The 21,270-nt window shown below is 41.5% G+C and overlaps 1 protein-coding gene across 3 annotated transcripts in view; it reads left to right on the top strand.

Moving 5' to 3' along the window:
- The window catches only part of ADAMTSL1 (ADAMTS like 1), a 470,685-nt gene that overhangs the window by 292,845 nt on the left and 156,570 nt on the right, over window positions 1–21,270 (top strand). For all 3 annotated transcript variants that reach the window (XM_067744472.1, XM_067744473.1, XM_067744474.1), the window contains 2 exons: window positions 5,002–5,155; window positions 6,039–7,167. In XM_067744472.1, coding sequence (XP_067600573.1) covers window positions 5,002–5,155; window positions 6,039–7,167 — 1,283 coding nt within the window. The remainder of the gene's footprint in view (window positions 1–5,001; window positions 5,156–6,038; window positions 7,168–21,270) is intronic.

Genomic DNA, 21,270 nt, shown 5'->3' on the forward strand with positions numbered 1-21,270 from the left:
ATGAAATTAAAAATTCTCTAGAAGGAATCAATAGCGTAATAACTGAGGCAGAAGAACGGATAAGTAACCTGGATGATAAAATAGTGGAACTACCTACTGCAGAGCAGAAAAAAGAAAAAAGAATGAAAATTGAGGACAGTCTCAGAGACCTCTGGGACATTAAATGCACCAACATTCAAATTAAAGGGGTCCCAGAAGAGGAAGAGAAAAAGAAATCGTCTGAGAAAATATTTGAAGAGATTATAGTTGAAAACTTCCCTAACATGGGAAAGGAAATAGCCAATCAAGTCCAGGAAGCACAGAGAGTCCCATACAAGATAAATCTAAGGAGAAACACTCCAAGACACACATTAGTCAAACTATCAAAAATTGAATACAAAGAAAAAATATTAAAAGCAGCAAGGGAAAAGCAACAAATAACATACAAGGGAATCCCCATAAGGTTAACATCTGATCTTTCAGCAGAAACTCTACAAACCAGAAGGGAGTGGCAGGACGTATTTAGAGTGATGAAAGGGAAAAACCTGCAACCAAGATTATTCTACCCAGCGAGGATCTCATACAGATTCAAGAGAGAAATTAAAACCTTCACAAACAAGCACAAGTTAAGGTAATTCAGACCACCAAACCAGCTTTACAACAAATGCTAAAGGAACTTCTCTAGGCAGGAAACACAAGAGAAGGAAAAAACCTACAAAAACAAACCCAAAACAATTAAGAAAATGGTAATAGGAACATACGTATCAATAACTACCTTAAATGTAAATGGATTAAATGCTCCATCCAAAAGACACAGACTGGCTGAATGGATACAAAAACAGCACCCGTATATATGCTGTCTACAAGAGACCCACTTCAGACCTAGAGACACATACAGACTGAAAGTAAGGGGATGGAAAAAGATATTCCATGCAGATGGAAAGCAAAAGAAAGCTGGAGTAGCAATTCTCATATCAGACAAGATAGACTTTAAAATAAAGACTATTACAAGAGACAAGGAAGGACATGACAGTGATCAAGGGATCAATCCAAGAAGAACATAGAACAATTGTAAATATGTATGCACCCAAGAAAGGAGGACCTCAATACATAAGGCAAATGCTAACAGCCATAAAAGGGAAAATCGACAGTAACACAATCATATTAGGGGACTTTAACACCCCACTTTCACCAATGGAGAGATCATCCAAAATGAAAAAAAATAAGGAAACACAGCTTTAAATCACACATTAAACAAGATGGACTTAATTGATATTTATAGGACATTCCATCCAAAAACAACAGAATACACTTTCTTCTCAAGTGCACATGGAACATTCTCCAGGATAGATCATATCTTGGTTCACAAATCAAGCCTCAGTAAATTTAAGAAAATTGAAATCATATCAAGTATCTTTTCTGACCAGAATGCTGAGACTAGATATCAATCACAGGGAAAAAAACTATAAAAAATACAAACACATGGTAGCTAAACAATATGCTACTAAGTAACCAAGAGATCACTGAAGAAATCGGAGGAAATCAAAAAGTACATAGAAACAAATGACAATGAAAACATGACGACCCAAAACCAATGGAATGCAGCAAAAGCAGTTCTAAGAGGGAAGTTTATAGCTATACAATCCTACCTCAAGAAACAAGAAGAATCTCAAATAAACAACCTAACCTTACACCTAAAGCGATTAGAGAAAGAAGAACAAAAACACCCCAAAGTTAGCAGAAGGAAAGAAATCATAAAGATCAGATCAGAAAGAAATGAAAAAGAAATGAAGGAAACAGTAGCAAATATCAGTAAAACTAAAAGCAAGTTCTTTGAGAAGATAAACAAAATTGATAAACCATTAGCCAGACTCATCAAGAAAAAAACAAAAGGGAGAAGACAGAAATCAACAGAATTAGAAATGAAAAAGGAGAAGTAACAACTGACACTGCAGAAATACAAAGGATCATGAGACATTACTACAAGCAGCAATATGCCAATAAAATGGACAACCTGGAAAAAATGGACAAATCATAGAGAAGCACAACCTTCCGAGACTGAACCAGAAAGAAATAGAAAATATAAACAGACCAATCACAAGCACTGAAATTGAAACTGTGATTAAAAATCTTCCAACAAACAAGACCCTAGGACCAGATGGCTTCACAGGCGAATTCTATCAAACATGTAGAGAAGAGCTAACACCTATCCTTCTCAAACTCTTCCAGAATGTAGCAGAGGGAGGAACACTCCCAAACTCATTCTATGAGGCCACCATCAACCTGATACCAAAACCAGACAAAGATGTCACAAAGAAAGTACTACATGCCAGTATCACTGATGAACATAGATGCAAAAATCCTCAACAAAATACTAGCAAACAATCCAACAGCACATTAAAAGAATCATACACCATGATCAAGTGGGGTTTATCCCAGGAATGCAAGGATTCTTCAGTATATGCAAATCAATCAATGTGATACACCATATTAATATATTGAAGGATAAAAACCATATGATAATCTCAATAGATTCAGAAAGAGCTTTCCACAAAATTCAAAACCCATTTATGATAAAAACTCTCCAGAAAGTAGGCATAGAGGGAAGCTACCTCAACATAATAAAGGGCAATATATGACAAACTCACAGCCAACATTGTTCTCAATGGTGAAAAACTGAAACCTCTTCCTCTAACATCAGGAACAAGACAAGGTTGCCCACTCTCAACACTGTTATTCAACACAGTTTTGGGAGATTTAGCCACAGCAATCAGAGAAGAAAAAGAAATAAAGGGAATCCAAATCGGAAAAGAAGAAGTAAAACTGTCACTGTTTGCAGAGGACATGATACTATACATAGAGAATCCTAAAGATGCTACCAGAAAACTGCTAGAGTTAATCAATGAATTTGGTAAAGTAGCAGGATACAAAATTAATGCACAAAAATCTCTTGCATTCCTATACACTAGCGATGAAAAATCTGAATGTGAAATTAAGGAAACACTCCCATTTACCATTGCAACAGAAAGAATAAAATACCTAGGAATAAACCTACCTAAGGAGACAAAAGACCTGTATGCAGAAAAGTATAAGACACTGATGAAAGAAATTAAAGACAATACAAACAGAGAGATATACCATGTTCTTGGATTGGAAGAATCAATATTGTGAAAATGACTGTACTACCCAAAGCAATCTACAGATTCAATGCCATCCCTATCAAACTACCAATGGCATTTTTCACAGAACTAGAACAAAAAGTTTCACAATTTGTATGGAAACACAAAAGACCCCAAATAGCCAAAGCAATCTTGAGAATGAAAAATGGAGCTGGAGGAATCAGGCTCCCTGACTTCAGACTATACTACAAAGCTACAGTAATCAAGACAGTATGGTACTGGCACAAAAACAGGATATAGATCAATGGAACAGGATAGAAAACCCAGAGATAAACCCACGCACATACGGTCACCTTATCTTTGATAAAGGAAGCAAGAATAAACAATGGAGAGAAGACAGCCTCTTCAGTAAGTGGTTCTGGGAAAACCTGACAGCTACATGTAAAAGAATGAAATTAGAACACTCCCTAACACCATACACAAAAATAAACTCAAAATGGATTAAAGACCTAAATGTAAGGCTAGACACTATAAAACTCTTAGAGGAAAACATAGAGCACTCTTTGACATAAATCACAGCAAGATCCTTTTTGACCCACCTCCTAGATAAATGGAAATAAAAACAAAGTAAGCAAATGAGACCTAAACTTAAAAGCTTTTGCACAGCAAAGGAAACCATAAACAAGACCAAAAGACAACCCTCAGAATGGGAGAAAATATTTGCAAATGAAACAACTGACAAAGGATTAATCTCCACAATATACAAGCAGCTTATGCGGCTTGATACCAAAAAAACAACCCAATCCAAAAATGGGTCAAAGTCCTAAATAGTCATTTCTCCAAAGAAGATATACAGATTGCCAACAAACATATGAAAGGATGTTCAACATCACTAATCATTAGAGAAATGCAAATCAAAACTACAATGAGGTATCACCTCACACCGGTCAGAATGGCCATCATGAAAAAATCTACAAACAATAAATGCTGGAGAGGGTGTGGAGAAAAGGGAACCCTCTTGCACTGTTGGTGGGAATGTAAATTGATACAGCCACTATGGAGAACAGTATGGAGGTTCCTTAAAAAACTAAAAATAGAACTAACATATGCCCCAGCAATCCCACTACTGGGCATATACCCTGAGAAAATCATAATTCAAAATGAGACATGTACCACAGTGTTCATTGAAGCACTGTTTACAATAGCCAGGACATGGAAGCAACCTAAGTGTCCATCAACAGATGAATGGATAAAGAAGATGTGATACATCTTGCTATTGCTTATACAGTGGAATATATTGTATATTCCTAGGGGCATATACAATATGTATATGAACCTAGGGTCAAGACAGGAATGAAGATGCAGACGTAGAAAATGGACTTAAAGACACGGGGAGGGGGAAGGGTAAGCTGGGACAAAGTGAGAGAGTAGTATTGACATATATACACTACCAAATGTAAAATAGATAGCTAGTGAGAAGCAGCCACATAGCAGAGGGAGATCAGCCTGGTGCTTTGTGACCACCTAGTGGGTGGCATATGCAAGTGGGAGGGGATAGAGGTATATATGTATACATATAGCTGATTCACTTCGTTATACAGCAGAAACTAACACAGCATTGTGACGCAATTATACTCCAATAAAGATGTTAGGAAAAAAAAAGTCAAAACAGGTGAAAGGTCCACAGGAGACCTGAGACTAGAAAATCTTCGAGTAGAATATGCCTACAGTATGGATGTGTCTTCCCACATTGTTACATAATTAATATTTCTCTATCTCTCTTAGTTGCTATTGCTTTTCCAAGCAACGTCTTCCTTATTTTGGTGAGTTTCAGAGCCCACACAAACCCATTAGCCTTTAGTTACCTGAATTTACATGCTTTGGGCCCTTCTTTTCCCACCAGTGTTCCACGAGCTGCGGGGAGGGCACCCAGACGCGAAGTGCCATTTGCCGGAAGGTGCTGAAAACAGGTGTCTCAGCTACTGTCAATTCCTCCCTGTGCCCGCCCCTGCCGTTCTCTTCATCCATCAGGCCCTGTATGCTGGCCACCTGTGCAAGTGAGTATGTCAGAGCTCTGGGGATGGGGAGACGGCAAGAACAGTAGCTTTTCCTGAACCCAAGACCAGCGGCAGATAGGCAGTAAAGCCCTCTGAGGGCATTAGGCTCGTGAGCTCAGCTGGAGATGGGAAAGGAATCTTAATTATACGTGGCCAGGCAGGATGCTTTTCTCTGCTGGAAAAAACAGTTTGCAGGAGGTAGGGCAAAGTTCACTTGCTGGCATATGGAGATCTGGAAGCTGGAGTCAGCATGTTACTAATGAAGCCTGATGTTACCCACTCCAGTGTTTTAAACTAAACAGATTTGTTTAATATTAATCCCTAGAGGTGTAACACTTCTGGGATCTCCTCCCCATGTATACGGGGACGCTGGTGCTCTGCAGGACCCAAAAGGGATCCATTCTCCTTCTCTTTGTCCTCTGCCTCTTTTTATGATGCTGATTTCTTTTTCTTTCTTTCTTTCTTTCTTTTTTAAGTCCTTTTAATGAGAGGAACTGCCTTTCCCCTGGAACCGCCCTCCATCTAGAACCCTGCATCTCAGCTTCTAGGGGTAGAAAACCCCAGCAGCGTGATAGCAGGTTGCCCCACTGCACCTCATTAGCTCTCCCATGTTTCATTGCGGCAGCAGCTTGATGGTCCACAGCTGGTAGCCATTTACTTCCGTAAAACAGAAGGTGGTAAATGAAGGCCCTGCCCAAACCAAACTGAAGTGCTTTCTTTCCCTCTTCTCCCTTTTGTCCCGCTGTCTTTCTTCTCTTTGCGCTCTCCTTTTCACTGTCTCTTGTCGCTGCACCTCACTGCCCCTTTTCTCTGCTCTCTGCTTCTCTCTCTCCGCTTCTCTTTCTCCATCCATCTGCCTTCCCTTTCATTGCTTTCATTCCAGGGCCCGGGTGGCCATCCACAAAGCACAGTCCTCACATCGCGGCAGCCAGGAAGGTATACATCCAGACCCGCCGGCAGAGGAAGCTGCACTTCATCGTGGGGGGATTCGCCTACCTGCTCCCCAAGACCGCAGTGGTGGTACGCTGTCCCACGCGGCGCTTCCGCAAGCCCCTCATCACCTGGGAGAAAGACGGCCAGCACCTCATCAGCTCCGCCCACGTCACCGTGGCCCCATTTGGGTACCTGAAGATCCACCGCCTCAAGCCCTCTGATGCGGGCATCTACACCTGCTCGGCCGGCCCGGCCCGGGAGCAGTTTGTGATTAAGCTCATTGGAGGCAACCGGAAGCTGGTGGCTCGGCCCTTGAGCCTGCGGAGCGAGGAAGAGGCCCTCGCGGTGAGGAAGGCCCGCCCGAAGGAGGCCCTGCAGACCCACAAACACCAGAACGGGATCTTCTCCAATGGCAGCAAGGCCGAGAAGCGGGGCCTCCCTGCTGATGCCGGGAGCCGCTATGATGATCTGGTCTCTCGGTTGCTGGAGCAGGGGGGCTGGCCAGGAGAGCTGCTCGCCTCCTGGGAGGTCCAGGACTCCACAGAAAGGAACACATCCTCAGAAGAGGACCAGAACGCCGAGCAGGGCCTTCTGCACCTGCCTTTCACCATGGTGGCCGAGCAGCAGCGCCTGGACGACATCCTCCGGAACCTCTCCCAGCAACCCGAGGAGCTCCGCGACGTCTACAGCAAGCACCTAGTGGCCCAGCTGGCCCAGGAGATCTTCCGCAGCCGCCAGGACGCGCACCAGGACGCGCTCCTCAAGCCGTCCGAGCGGGGGATTCCCCCAGTGGCCATCCCTCCTCATAAACACGTGTCTGGCTTCAGCAGCTCCCTCCGGACCTCGTCCACTGGGGAGGGCGGGGGCAGCTCTCGCCGGCCGCACCGGAAGCCCATCATCTTGCGCAAAATCTCAGCCGCCCAGCAGCTCTCAGCCTCCGAGGTGGTCACCCACCTCGGGCAGACTGTGGCCCTGGCCAGCGGGACACTGAGTGTGCTTCTGCACTGCGAGGCCATAGGCAACCCAAGGCCTACCATCAGCTGGGCCCGGAACGGAGAAGAGGTTCAGTTCAGCGACAGGTGAGCTTTGCAGCTACTCCGGTCTGGGAGGGACGGGCAAGGGGCCACACTGTGTGGGAGACACCCTATTCATTCTTCCTTCAAGGTGTTTCCAAGGGTCGGGCTTAGAGCACTGGGCCTCAGGTATTGCTCCCATCCTGGGTTTCAACCCTCTCTTGGCACTGATAGACTGTTGAAGCAAAGACAAGGTATTTAATTTCTCTAAACTGTATGTTCTCATCTTTATAAGGTAATAATAAGGATGCCTACCAATCCCAATCCCCGTAGGATCCAAAGATTAATGAGATACTCTCTGGATAGCTTTGAACTTTCGGCAGAAAAATATCATTCCAGGCCAAGGCATTGTTACATTACCATTTTGTGAGATGAACCGCTGAAAATCTTGTACACCAGGATACTGTCTCTGTGTGTGTGGTCCCCCAGGGCTGGGGAGAGAGTGCAGCCAGCAGCTGCTGCCCCCGTGGGTGAGCCCATCCTCTGTCTGGGCTGGACAAGGCTGTTTGTTGCAGAAAGTTTTTATTCCCAGTCGGACCTGTGATTAATTATCCTAATATCTCTTGGTGTCTCTGTTTTGATGTGTCTTTACTGGGATGACAGCATATATTACTGGTTTCCTTGGGCCGTGGCCATTCATAATGTAAAATCAATAGTGATAGAAGAGGTAATAATAATAACAATATTTTTAATACTACCTATGTGCCAAGCAGCATGCCGTGCTTCCTGTGGACATCCTCTTTAATCTTTATAGTGGCCCTGACAACAGATAGTTGGCATTAATTGAGTAGTGACTGTCTCCCAGACAAGTGTAAACTCTTTTTTTTTTTTTTTTTTTTTTTTGCGGTACGCGGGCCTCTCACTGTTGAGGCCTCTCCCGTTTTGGAGAACAGGCTCCAGACGCTCAGGCTCAGCGGCCATGGCTCACGGGCCCAGCCGCTCCGCGGCATATGGGATGTTCCCGGACCGGGGCACGAACCCGCGTCCCCTGCGTCGGCAGGCGGACTCTCAACCACTGCACCACCAGGGAAGCCCCAAGTGTAAACTCTTTATGTGCTTTATCTTACTGACTTCTAACAGTGGCCCTAAGAAGTAGGTATAATTTTTATCCACACTTTACGGAAGACGAAACCAGTCTAGCAACTTGCTAAAGATCACATTTATTAGGTGGCAGAGCCAAAACGTGTGACAAAAATAAGATGGGCAGCAAATAGAAGAATCACAGTCCATGGACGAGGGAGGAACCTTTAAGGTCCTCTGGCCCAAAGTCCTCATTTTAACTTTTTATCTTCTCTGAATCCATGGAGCATGCTCTGTTCATGAAATCTACTTTGAAATACTATTGTTCAGCTAATCCTCTTCACTGGCTTGGTAGCTTTGCGTGAGGAAGGAAAGGTGGCAGGATTTATTGTGCCAGGCAGGGTGCCAGGTTTATTTAGATGTTACTGCATTTGTTCTTCTGACAGTCAATCTACAAGATTGACATTATCCTCCAGTTTCACATAGAAAATTGAGGTTCAGCAGCTCACCCAAGGTCCCACTTTAGTAAGGACCAGACTGAGGACTCAATGTCAAGTTTACTTGATTCCAAAGAGTAGTTCTGTCTCCTCTTCCGAGGCTTGATGAACAAACATGACTTTGTCCGTCCTGCCCACATCTTTTGTGCTTTTGAAATGTCAATAATATTGCCTCTCAGCCTGAGCACTTACAGATCAAATAGTTTTAATAACAATACTAAGTATTTTTTCTTTTGACACTGTGCTCAGTGCTTTAAAGGTAATATTATCTTGTTTAATCTTAAAAAAAACAACCCTATGGGGTAAGTACTGTTGTTACCACATCAGTAATTAAAAAGCTGAGGCACCCACACAGAAGCACTGGAGACAAGGACTGAATGAACTATGTTTTGAGAGCCTATGGTGGTAACCTCTCCTCTTGTTTGCTTCTTGGTCCTCCCCAGCTTGTACTTTGCTTGATCAGCTTAACTGCTATGATCCCTGCAGTTTTTTCCAGAAATCTTTGTAAGGAATTTGTGGGTCGGGCCAAAGTTGCGGTAAATCCCCTTGAGGCCACTGGGGAGAGAGACACCTCCGGCATCAGACCCCCAGGATGATGGGCGCTGATTGAAAGTGGTACCCTGGTGCTCAGGTGCATGCTGCACTGGAACTCACCTCTGTGACTGTACCTGTCACACCTGTTGTGCCCAAATCATGCCGTGCCTTCCACCAGCCAGTCGGTTTCTCAAGTGTACATACTGTTGCATTCACATCCCCTGGCCTATTGCCCGAGATTGGTGTTATCGAGATCAAAGGAGGTAGCGGTTGGCTGTGTGAGGGAAAAGATGAGAATTAACGTTTCTTGACTAACTCCAGATATTGTGCCCCCATGCTAGCAACTTCCATAGCCATCATCTCTGTTAATGTCCACTGTAAGGTGCAACATATGAACTGATATCCTTATTTCAGAGACGAGGAAACCGAGGCTCACCATAATTAAGGAAGTTGACCAATGTTAAATAGCTAGTAAACGGCAGAACCAACAGAGCAGATTCAAACCCAGTTCTGCCAACTCAAGCTCATGCTGTTTTGAGTGACTAAGTTCATGTTTGCATGTATCTCCTATACTTCACCAGGGAAACCAAGTTATCTCAAGATCCCTGCTGTTTTCTACCGGCTTCTTCCAGGATCCCTTCTTTCGCATAGTGACTATTTCCTCCTAAAAGCTGTACAGCAAGACAGGCCATTGGGGATGGGGGAGGGGATGATTAGGACTCTGCTCTGCCTGGAACCGCAGGGAGAATATTGAGGCCATGGCTTCCTCAGGGGTCCGGACAACTTCCTTGAGTGCTGGAGATTATGAAATCCAAGGATCAGGGCCCATGGGTCACTGGTGACTACAGGAAAGATGTGGAGGGAATTAGATAAGGATTGAGGGCTTTGGGCTGGTCTTGCCCTTTACTTTCCATGGCCTTAATCCTTTCGTTTTAAAAATGAGGGGGGTTGTAGCAGATCATCTCTGATCCACACCCTTCACTCATTTGCAGAAGGCCATAGAAGGTTAAAACCCATATGTTGGTGGAGAGTGGAGAGAGCCTTGAGCACAGTAGCTTCAAAATTTGTCGTACAAGTTGTTTCCAAGTGGTCCACAAAACAGGGATTCATCAATCACGTGAGTTTGAGACATGCTCGCTTAAAGCTAAACGGAGGTATTTACTGCTGGACTTTACTTATATTTTTTAATATAGTATTTGATTTTTTTTCTTTTTTTATTATAAAAACAATGAAGAGGCTATAAAATAATTCAAATAATACCTGTGTATGTATAGTAAGAGTGCAGGTCTCCTTCATGCCCTCAATCCTATTCCCCAGAGGCTGTCAGTCTTAATAATTCGGTATACATCCTTTTGGAATTTTTATATATTTTATTGTATTATATATAAAACACATACACACATAGGATTTGTGTTTTTAATGGGAAGTTACTCATGGTTAGAAGTTTGACTTGATTTTTATTCAACAACATGTCTAGGAAACATTTCAGAGTAGTAGGTAGGGGTCTGTGTCACCTTTTTCAACAGCTGATTACTGTTCTTGAATGTATTTAACTAACCCCCAGGTGAAAATGATTTTGGTTTTTCCATGTTTTTTTAACTCCTTTAAGCAGTCCAACATGTGTTGTGACTTTCCAAGTGAATGATATAGTATTCAGTGTTTTCCAAGTACTTCTTTGATCAGTGAACAATTTTTTGGCCTAGTAATCTCAAGGATATCAACAATTCTTGAAACACTGCTTAGAAATACGACTTTTGCCTTTTAATTTTCACCTTAGTGGGCATTGAGAGTCCAATGGCTTTAAGATGAAGACGTTTCAACAGAATCTTGCTAAAAAAAAGAAACACAGCAGCCAGGTGCTAAAGATATGAAAAGTTGTAGGCCTAGGACAGCAGAGGGCAAATCATAGGTCTTGAGTCACCAGGACATTGGTGAGAGTGGCAGTGGAGGGTAACATTCAGAAAGCATGGGGGCCACGAGCAAACAGTATTACAATTCTTGCCACTCTCAAGACTTTTTTCCAGATCTAGCCTCAACAGAGCTTCTTAAAGCAAGTTAATGGCACGTGGTAGGGAAAAATAAGAGATTTCTGTTTCCGATCCTTGACATCATAATTTTTCCGTTTTACTTAGCTAGCCGGTAAGAAGTATGGCTGGAGCTTACTCTTCTATGCAGTTGTCCAAGTGGAGTTTCAGAAAATAAAATGGATGCATCTGTACAGAGCACACAGAAGGCACAGCACTGCCATTGGGACGGCTCTGCTATGGCTGTTGGTGACCTCTTTTGTGTTGGGTTTCATTGCTTGTCATCATTAGCGCGTCTGGTAGCGGTTGCGAAATGCTTGTTAATTTTCAAACAGAGAAGTGCTGAAATGCCCGGGGTTGCAGTTCAGTTAGTCTGTTTTTGTTTAGTGCCCAAATCCATCCTTCTGAAAGAGTCTGCAAGCTTCAGTTGGCTGTTGGTCTGTCGGACTTTGCAGATATATTGAAGTGTACTCTAGATAGCCCGAGCCAGCAAGATAGGTCAAGGTAGAGAGAAAGTGACTGAAGTCTCTTACTTCTTGGCTTTTAAATATGCCAAAGCTTGATTTGAAAGAAATTGGTTTTCAGAAAGAATCACTAACAATTCAGATAGTGCTGCATCTCATCAGCTATATAACTTACTAGTTAAAATGAATTCACATCATTCTTAGAAGCACATGTCAACTTCTTAAGCAATCATTTACAGGATGTCCCTAAGTGTATTACGACAGACTGGTTCTTCTTAATCCCTACTTCTTCCTTTATTTCACAAACCTTCTCACGCTTACTCTGAGCCAGCCCCTATGTTAGATATGAAGGATGGAGGAAAAGGAGACTCATTTCCTGTCAGTGCAACTCAAAGGCTAGTTTGGAATCCAGAGAAGTAAATGCAGTGTTTAAATGCTAAGAGAGGGGTATGCATATTTATTCATTCCATAAATATTTATTAATCTACCTATCATATGCCAGATATACACCTACTTGCTAGGATATTGTGATGAATGAAACAGAAGTCCGTGTTCTCTTGCACTTTACGTACATTTAGATATCTGCTGAACTGGCACACATCAGAAAGATCTTTCCTGATCATTCTAGCTAAAGGAGCACTCTGCATCATTCTCTAACCCTTCAACTCTATTTTATTCACAGAATTTTATCGTCATTTGACGTATTATATATTTATGCACTGATGGCCTGTCCATTAGGGTAGAGGCTTTCTTTACTGCTGTGTCCCTAGTGCTGGAAAAAGTAGCTGGCACTACACAGGTACTAAATAAACAGTGAATGAATTAATGAGTGAGTGTGAAGCAAGACAATAAACACAGAAAAGGACACAAAAATATCAGATGGTGATAAGTGCTGGGCAGAAAATGAAACAGAGCTTTGATAAGCAATGATCTGGTGACCACATTAGATGGGTACTCTGAAGAGGTGACCTGGAAGACAAAAGCTGAATGATGACCAGTGTCCAGCAATACGACATCAGAAGGAAGAGCATTCCTGGGCAAGGGAAAAACGGTGCAAAACCCCTAAAGTGAAAATGAGTTTATTGTGTTGAAAGAACCCAAAAGAAGCTCATTTGGCTGGAGTGTGGCAGGCTGAAGGTAGAGGTGATATGGGATGAAGCCATGGGGTCAACCAGAGACCAGGATGTGGAGCTGAGGTTTTAGTCTGAGCACCACAGGGAGATTTTGGAGGGTATTAATCAGGAATGTCAAATGACCTAATTTCCATTTTTATAGATGCACACTGGCTACTTTGTGGTGAGTGTATCTCAGAGGAGCATGAGTAGAAGCTGGGGGGCTATAAGGGGCCCTTTGCAATCATCCCTTCAACTCCCCAAGTATCTCTTGGGCATTGGGTACAGTGATGAGTGCCAGAAAGTGAGATCATAAATAAGGAGAGGTCCCTGCTCTTCAGAAACTAAGATACACTGAAAGGCTAATAGAGGATACGGTAACTTTTGAGCCTCAAGGTTTTTTTTAAACTCCAATGGTCACAATACTTCTCTTAAAAATTCTAAACTTTAAAAAGGAGATACGGGATTCTCTGGTGGCACAGTGGTTAAGAATCCACCTGCCAATGCAGGGAACACGGGTTCGAGCCCTAGTCTGGGAAGATCCCACATGCCGCGGAGCAGCTAAGCCCATGCGCCACAGCTACTGAGCCTGCGCTCTAGAGCCTGCGAGCCACAACTACTGAAACCCGCGCACCTAGAGCCCATGCTCCGCAACCAGAGAAGCCACCACAATGAGAAGATGGTGCACCACAACGAAGAGTAGCCCCCACTCACTGCAACTAGAGAAAGCCCACACGCAGTGACGAAGACCCAATGCAGCCAGAAATAAATAAATAAATTTTAAAAAATAATAATAAAAAATAAAAAGGGGATAGAGGAGGGGTTCCCAAATTCAGTGTGCATAATAATTGCCAGGAACTTGTTAGAAATGGAGACACCCACATCCTACCCTACCCCAGAAACTCTTTCTAACAGTAGGGTCCCATCATTTGCATTTTTTTGCACTAAATCCAAACTCAACTTTATTTATTTATTTATTTTTTATATTGGAGTATAGTTGATTAACAATGTTGTGTTAGTTTCAGGTGTACCACAAAGTGATTCAGTTATACCTATATATGTATCTACTCTTTTTCAAGTTCTTTTCCCATTTAGGTTATTACAGACTATTGAGCAGAGTTCCCTGTGCTATACAGTAGCTCCTTGTTGGTTATCTATTTTAAATAAATCAGTGTGTTTATGTCAATTCCAAACTCCCAATCTATCCCTACCCCCCACCCTTCCCCACTGGTAACCATAAGTTCGTTCTCTAAGTCTATGAGTCTGTTTCTGTTTTGTAAATAAGTTCCTTTGTATCTTTTTTTTTTACATTCTGCATATAAGTGATATCATATGATATTTCTTTCTCTGAGTTACTTCACTTAGTATGATAATCTCCAGGTCCATCCATGTTGCTGCAATGGCATTATTTCATTCTTTTTAATGGCTGAGTAATATTCCATTGTATATATGCACCACATTTTCTTTCTGTCATGTGCATTTTAACAAGCACTACAGGTGGCTCTGAGATCGGTGGTTCAAGGACCACCTTTTAGAAGAGCTGAGAGAGAAAAATGGGGGAAGGTTAACCTCAGAGTCGAATTAGGCACTTCTGTTTGTTCTGTTAAAAGATGTGGTAGAGACAGACAGAACTCCATGCCTAAATGACACTTAGGAATTCCAAGCACTCTCCCATCCCCGTGCCTCCTTCCCAGATTCCCACCAACCCACATACTCACGTTCACCCTGAGCCTGAGATTTGAGAGAGACCACGAAGTGCCCATGTGTGGAGGGAGCAGACATGGTGGAAGCTAACAGACTCCAAATCTGCCAATATTTTGGAAAAATTCTGGATGGCCAGAGGTTAAGATAACTAAGTGTGGCTACCTTGTTCATCCAGAGAACAAAGAAGCAGGACTGGACTTTGCAGCATAGCCATCGGGGGTGAGTTAGGAAGTACTTTTCAGGGCTGTGTGCCAGTTGATTGAGAAAACAAGAGAACTCTGCTTTGTTTTCCCTTTGCTTTCATTGCTGAGTCCATGTAGTTCGTGTGGATCTGTAATTGACTGGTTCCACCATATTGCTGCCTGCAAAAACCACCAGAAGACAAGTATTCTAGCCTCACTCCACGGTCCTAGTGCATTACTGGCACCTGAGTGGTTTGAAAACATTACTCTTATAGCCCTCTACTGCCAATTTATAACCTAGAAATATTTTACGTGTAGAAGGCTACCCTAGGTCCCCCCTCCAAGGTTGTTAATTATGAGTTTTTTTAAATCCTGCCTAATATTTCCACTCAGTTCATTATGGAGTTGCTCCTATTTGCCCACCTCACATTCTAAGACCGCATGTAACATATAACATACACTCCTCTTGAGTAAAGCCCCCTCCCCACCCCCCCAAAAAGTTATTTCTTGTTTGTTGAAAAAGAAGAAAGTTGTCTCTCAAAACATGCCTTATCTAATCTGAGCTCTCAGCAGCATTCTATGCAGGCTGAGCCCTTCTTCCGAACAACACTTTCTTGCTGCTTTAGAAACCACACACACTTGGCTTGCTTCTTACTCCTCTGGTTATTCCTTCTCAGCATCTCTGTGGATTCCTCTTCCTCTGCCCACCTCTTAGCTACTCCCCTTAGGAGCCTCACTCTGTATACACTAGTGATCCCGTGGCTCCAGGACTCCTCTGTATGCTGATGATTCTCCTGTATCTAGCACAGAGCACATCTCTCTTCTGACTCAGATGTACAGTTGTCTACTAGGCATCCTAACCCAGATGCCCCACGAAAAGGTCAATCAATATCTCTAAAACTAAACTCCTGAATCCTTATCTCAGTAAAGAGTACCCCCAACCATCTAACTTTCCAAGCCAAAATACAGGCATACCTTGGAGATATTGTGGGTTCAGTTCCAGATCACCACGATAAAGCAGGTATTACAATAAAGCAAGTCAATTTATTTTTTGGTTTCCCAGTACATATAAAAGTTATGTTTACTCTGTACTGTAGAGTGTTAACTATGTGATAGCACTGTGTCTTAAAAACCAATCTATATACCTTAATCTAAAAATACTTTCTTGCTAAAAATGCTAACCATCGTCTGAGCCTTCAGCAAGTCACAGTAGTAACATCAAAGATCACTGATCATATATCACCATAACAAATATAAGAATGAGGAAGAAGTTTGAAACATTGCAAAAATTACCAAAACGTGACACAGAGACACGAAGTGAACAAATGCTATTGGAAAAATGGCACCAATAGACTTGCTCCACGTGGGGTTGCCTCAAATCTTCAGTTTATAAAAAAATGCAGTATCTGCGAAGCACAAGAAAGCGAAGCACGATAAAACGAGGTCTGCCTGTATTTCTAGATTGTTCACGCTCTTCAGTGGCTCTTTCACCCTCCACTGGTCTCTGTTCTCACTGCCTGTACTTGGTTTACCTTTGTCAGCTCTGCATGATGCAGAAGCCTCCTAACCCTATATTTGCCTTCTCGAGACCAGGGGTTGGCAAATTACAGCCAGTGGCTTTACATTTTTTTAAAGGTATTACTAAGAATGGCTTTTAAAAGATTATTAAAAGAGCCATTGAAATTGATCCCAGAGCTCTTTGATTAACTTGATCACCCTTAATAAGTGGTGGAGCTGGGATATGAGCCCAGGCTATTTAAAGGGTTATTAAAGGAATGGCTTTTGCATTTTTTTTAATGATGCACCTAAATTTTTTTTATTTATTTTATTTTTTAAATTAGTCATCCATTTTATACACATCAGTGTATACATGTCAAGCCCAATCAACCAATTCATCACACCACCACCACCCCACCGCGTCTTTCCCCCCCTTGGTGTCCATACGTTTCTTCTCTACATCTGTGTCTCAATTTCTGCCCTGCAAACAGGTTCATCTGTACAATTTTTCTAGGTTCCACATGTATGTGTTAATATACGATATTTGTTTTTCCCTTTCTCACTTACTTCACTCTGTATGACAATCTCTACATCCATCCACGTTTGTACAAAGGACCCAATTTTATTCCTTTTTATGGCTGAGTAATATTCCATTGTATATATGTACCACATCTTCTTTATCCATTCGTCTGTCAGTGGGCATTTAGGTTGCTTCCATGACCTGGCTATTGTAAATAGTGCTGCAATGAACATTGGGTTGCATGCGTCTTTTTGAATTATGGTTTTCTCAGGGTATATGCCCAGTAGTGGGATTGCTGGATCATATGGTAATTCTATTTTTAGTTTTTTAAGGAACCTCCATACTGTTCTCTATAGTGGCTGTATCAATTTACATTCCCACCAACGGTGCAAGAGGGTTCCCTTTTCTCCACACCCTCTCCAGCATTTGTTGTTTGTAGATTTTCTGATGATGCCCATTCTAACTGGTGTGACGTGATACCTAATTGTAGTTTTGATTTGCATTTCTCTAATAGTGATGTTGAGCAGCTTTTCATGTGCTTCTTGGCCATTGGTATGTCTTCCTTGGAGAAATGTCTATTTAGGGCTTCTGCCATTTTTGGATTGGGTTGCTTTTTTTTTTTTTTAATATTGAGCTTCATGAGTTGTTTATATATTTTGGAGATTAATCCTTTGTCCGTTAATTCGTTTGCAAATATTTTCTCCCATTCTGAGAGGGTGTCTTTTCGTCTTGTTTATGGTTTCCTTTGCTGTGCAAAAGCTTTGAAGTTTCATTAGGTCCCATTTGTTATTTTTGTTTTTACTTCCATTACTCTAGGAGGTGGATCAAAAAAGATCTTGCTGTGATTTATGTCAAAGAGTGTTCTTCCTATGTTTTCCTCTAAGAGTTTTATACTGTCCAGTCTTACATTTAGATCTCGGATCCATCTTGAGTTTATTTTTGTGTATGGTGTTAGGGAGCATTCTAATTTCATTCTTTTACACGGAGCTGTCCAGTTTTCCCAGCACCACTTATTGAAGAGACTGTCTTTTCTCCATTGTATATCCTTGCCTCCTTTGTCATAGATTAGTTGACCATAGGTGCGTGGGTTTACCTCTGGGCTTTCTATCTTGTTCCATTGATTTATATTTCTGTATTTGTGCCAGTACCATATTGTCTTGATTACTGTAGCTTTGTAGTATAGTCTGAAGTCAGGGAGTCCGATTCCTCCACCTCTGTTTTTTTCCCTCAAGACTGCTTTGGCTATTTGGGGTCTTTTATGTTTCCATACCAATTGTGAAATTTTTTGTTCTAGTTCTGTAAAAACTGCCATTGGTAATTTGATAGGGATTGCTTTGAATCTGTAGATTGCTTTGGGTAGTATAGTCATTTTCACAATATTGATTCTTCCAGTCCAGGAACATGGTATATATCTCTATCTGTTGGTGTCATCTTTAATTTCTTTCATCAGTGCCTTATACTTTTCTGCATACAGGACTTTTATCTCCCTAGGTAGGTTTATTCCTAGGTATTTTCTTTTTGTTGCAATGGCAAATGGGAGTGTTTCCTTAATTTCTTTTTCAGATTTTTCATCATTAGGATGTAGGAATGTAAGAGATTTCTGTGCATTAATTTTGTATCCTGCAACTTTACCAAATTCATGGATTAGCTCCAGTGGTTTTCTGGTGGCATCTTTAGGATTCTTTATGTATAGTATCATGTCATCTTCAAACAGTGACAGTTTTACTTCTTCTTTTCTGATTTGGATTCCCTTTATTTCTTTTTCTTCTCCAATTCTCATGGCTAGGACTTCCAAAACTCTGTTGAATAATAGTGGCGAGAGTGGGCATCCTTGTCTTGTTCCTGATCTTAGAGGAAATGATTTCAGTTTTTCACTGAAAAACTGATGTTTGCTGTGGGTTTGTCATATATGGCCTTTATTATGTTGAGGTAGGTTCCCTCCATGCCCACTTTCTGGAGAGTTTTTATCATAAATGGGTGTTGAATTTTTTTTTTTTTTTGAAGGTCACGAACCTAGGGGCTGAGTCATGATTAATGGAATAGAACAGGTTATGGTATGCCAGGCGTTTTATACCACACTTTGGCAGACTGTTTTGCATATAATCATTTCCTTTTTTTTTTTTTTACATCTTTATTGGAGTATAATTGGTTTACATTGTTGTGTTAGTTTCTGCTTTATAACAAAGTGAATCAGTTATACACATACATATGTTCCCATATCTCTTCCCTCTTGCATCTCCCTCCCTCCCACCCTCCCTATCCCACCCCTCTAGATGGTCACAAAGCACCGAGCTGATCTCCCTGTGCTATGTAGCTGCTTCCCACTAGCTAGCTATTTTACGTTTGGTAGTGTATATATGTCCATGCCACTCTCTCACTTCGTCCCAGCTTACCCTTCCCCCTCCCCATATCCTCAAGTCCATTCTCTACTAGGTCTGTGTCTTTATTCCTGTCTTACCCCTAGGTTCTTCATGACATTTGTTTTTCTTAAATTCCATATATATGTGTTAGCATACGGTATTTGTCTTTCTCTCTCTGACTTACTTCACTCTGTATGACAGACTCTAGGTCTATCCACCTCATTACAAATAGCTCAATTTCATTTCTTTTTATGGCTGAGTAATAGTCCATTGTATATATGTGCCACATCTTCTTTATCCATTCATCCGATGATGGACACTTAGGTTGTTTCCATCTCTGGGCTATTGTAAATAGAACTGCAATGAACATTTTGGTACATGACTCTTTTTGAATTATGGTTTTCTCAGGGGATATGCCCGGTAGTGGGATTGCTGGGTCATATGGTAGTTCTATTTGTAGTTTTTTAAGGAACCTCCATACTGTTCTCCATAGTGGCTGAACCAATTCACGTTCCCACCAGCAGTGCCAGAGTGTTCCCTTTTCTCCACACCCTCTCCAGCATTTATTGTTTCTAGATTTTTTGATGATGGCCATTCTGACTGGTTTGAGGTGATATCTCATTGTAGTTTTAATTTGCATTTCTCTAATGATTAATGATGTTGAGCATTCTTTCATGTGTTTGTTGGCAGTCTGTATATCTTCTTTGGAGAAATGTCTATTTAGGTCTTCTGCCCATTTTTGGATAGCGTTGTTTGTTTTCTTGTTACTGAGCTGCATGGACTGCTTATAAATTTTGGAGATTAATCCTTTGTCAGTTGCTTTATTTGCAAATATTTTCTCCCATTCTGAGGGTTGTCTTTTGGTCTTGTTTATGGTTTCCTTTGCTGTGCAAAAGCTTTTAAGTTTCATTAGGTCCCATTTGTTTATTTTTGTTTTTATTTCCATTTCTCTAGGAGGTGGGTCAAAAAGGATCTTGCTGTGATTTATGTCATCGACTGTTCTGCCTATGTTTTCCTCTAAGAGTTTGATAGTTTCTGGCGTTACATTTAGGTCTTTAATCCATTTGGAGCTTATTTTTGTGTATGGTGTTAGGGAGTGATCTAATCTCATACTTTTACATGTAGTTGTCCAGTTTTCCCAGCACCACTTATTGAAGATGCTGTCCTTTCTCCACTGTACATTCTTGCCTCCTTTGTCAAAGATAAGATGACCATATGTGCATGGGTTTATCTCTGGGCTTTGTATCCTGTTCCATTGATCTATCTTTCTGTTTTTGTGCCACTACCATACTGTCTTGATTACTGTAGCTTTGTAGTATAGTCTGACGTCAGGGAGCCTGATTCCTCCAGCTCCGTTTTTCGTTCTCAAGATTGCTTTGGCTATTTGGGGTCTTTTGTGTTTCCATACAAATTGTGAAACTTTTTGTTCTAGTTCTGTGAAAAATGCCAGTGGTAGTTTGATAGGGATGGCATTGAATCTGTAGATTGCTTTGGGTAGTAGTGTCATTTTCACAATGTTGATTCTTCCAGTCCAAGAACATGGTATATCTCTCCATCTATTTGTATCATCTTTAATTTCTTTCATCAGTGTCTTATAATTTTCTGCATACAGGTCTTTTGTCTCCTTAGGTAGGTTTATTCCTAGATATTTTATTCTTTTTGTTGCCTTGGTAAGTGGGAGTGTTTTCTTGATTTCACCTTCAGATTTTTCATCATTAGTGTATAGGAATGCCAGAGATTTCTGTGCATTGATTTTGTACCCTGCTACTTTACCAAATTCATTTGATTACCTCTAGTCGTTTTCTTGTAGCATCTTTAGGATTCTCTATGTATAGTACCATGTCATCTGCAAACAGTGACAGCTTTACTTCTTCTTTTCCGATTTGGATTCCTTTTATTTCCTTTTCTTCTCTGATTGCTGTGGCTAAAACTTGCCAAACTATGTTGAATAATAGTGGTGAGAGTGGGCAACCTTGTCTTATTCCTGATCTTAGTGGAAATGCTTTCAGTTTTTTACTTGAGGACGTTGTTGGCTGTGGGTTTGTCATATATGGCCTTTATTATGTTGAGGAAAGTTCCCTCTATGCCTACTTTCTGCAGGGTTTTTATCATAAATGGGTGTTGAATTTTGTCGAAAGCTTTCTCTGCATCTCTTGAGATGATCATATGGTTTTTCTCCTTCAGTTTGTTAATAT

The sequence above is a fragment of the Pseudorca crassidens genome, chromosome 7 (assembly GCF_039906515.1).
Source record: "Pseudorca crassidens isolate mPseCra1 chromosome 7, mPseCra1.hap1, whole genome shotgun sequence".
Taxonomy (NCBI): domain Eukaryota; kingdom Metazoa; phylum Chordata; class Mammalia; order Artiodactyla; family Delphinidae; genus Pseudorca; species Pseudorca crassidens.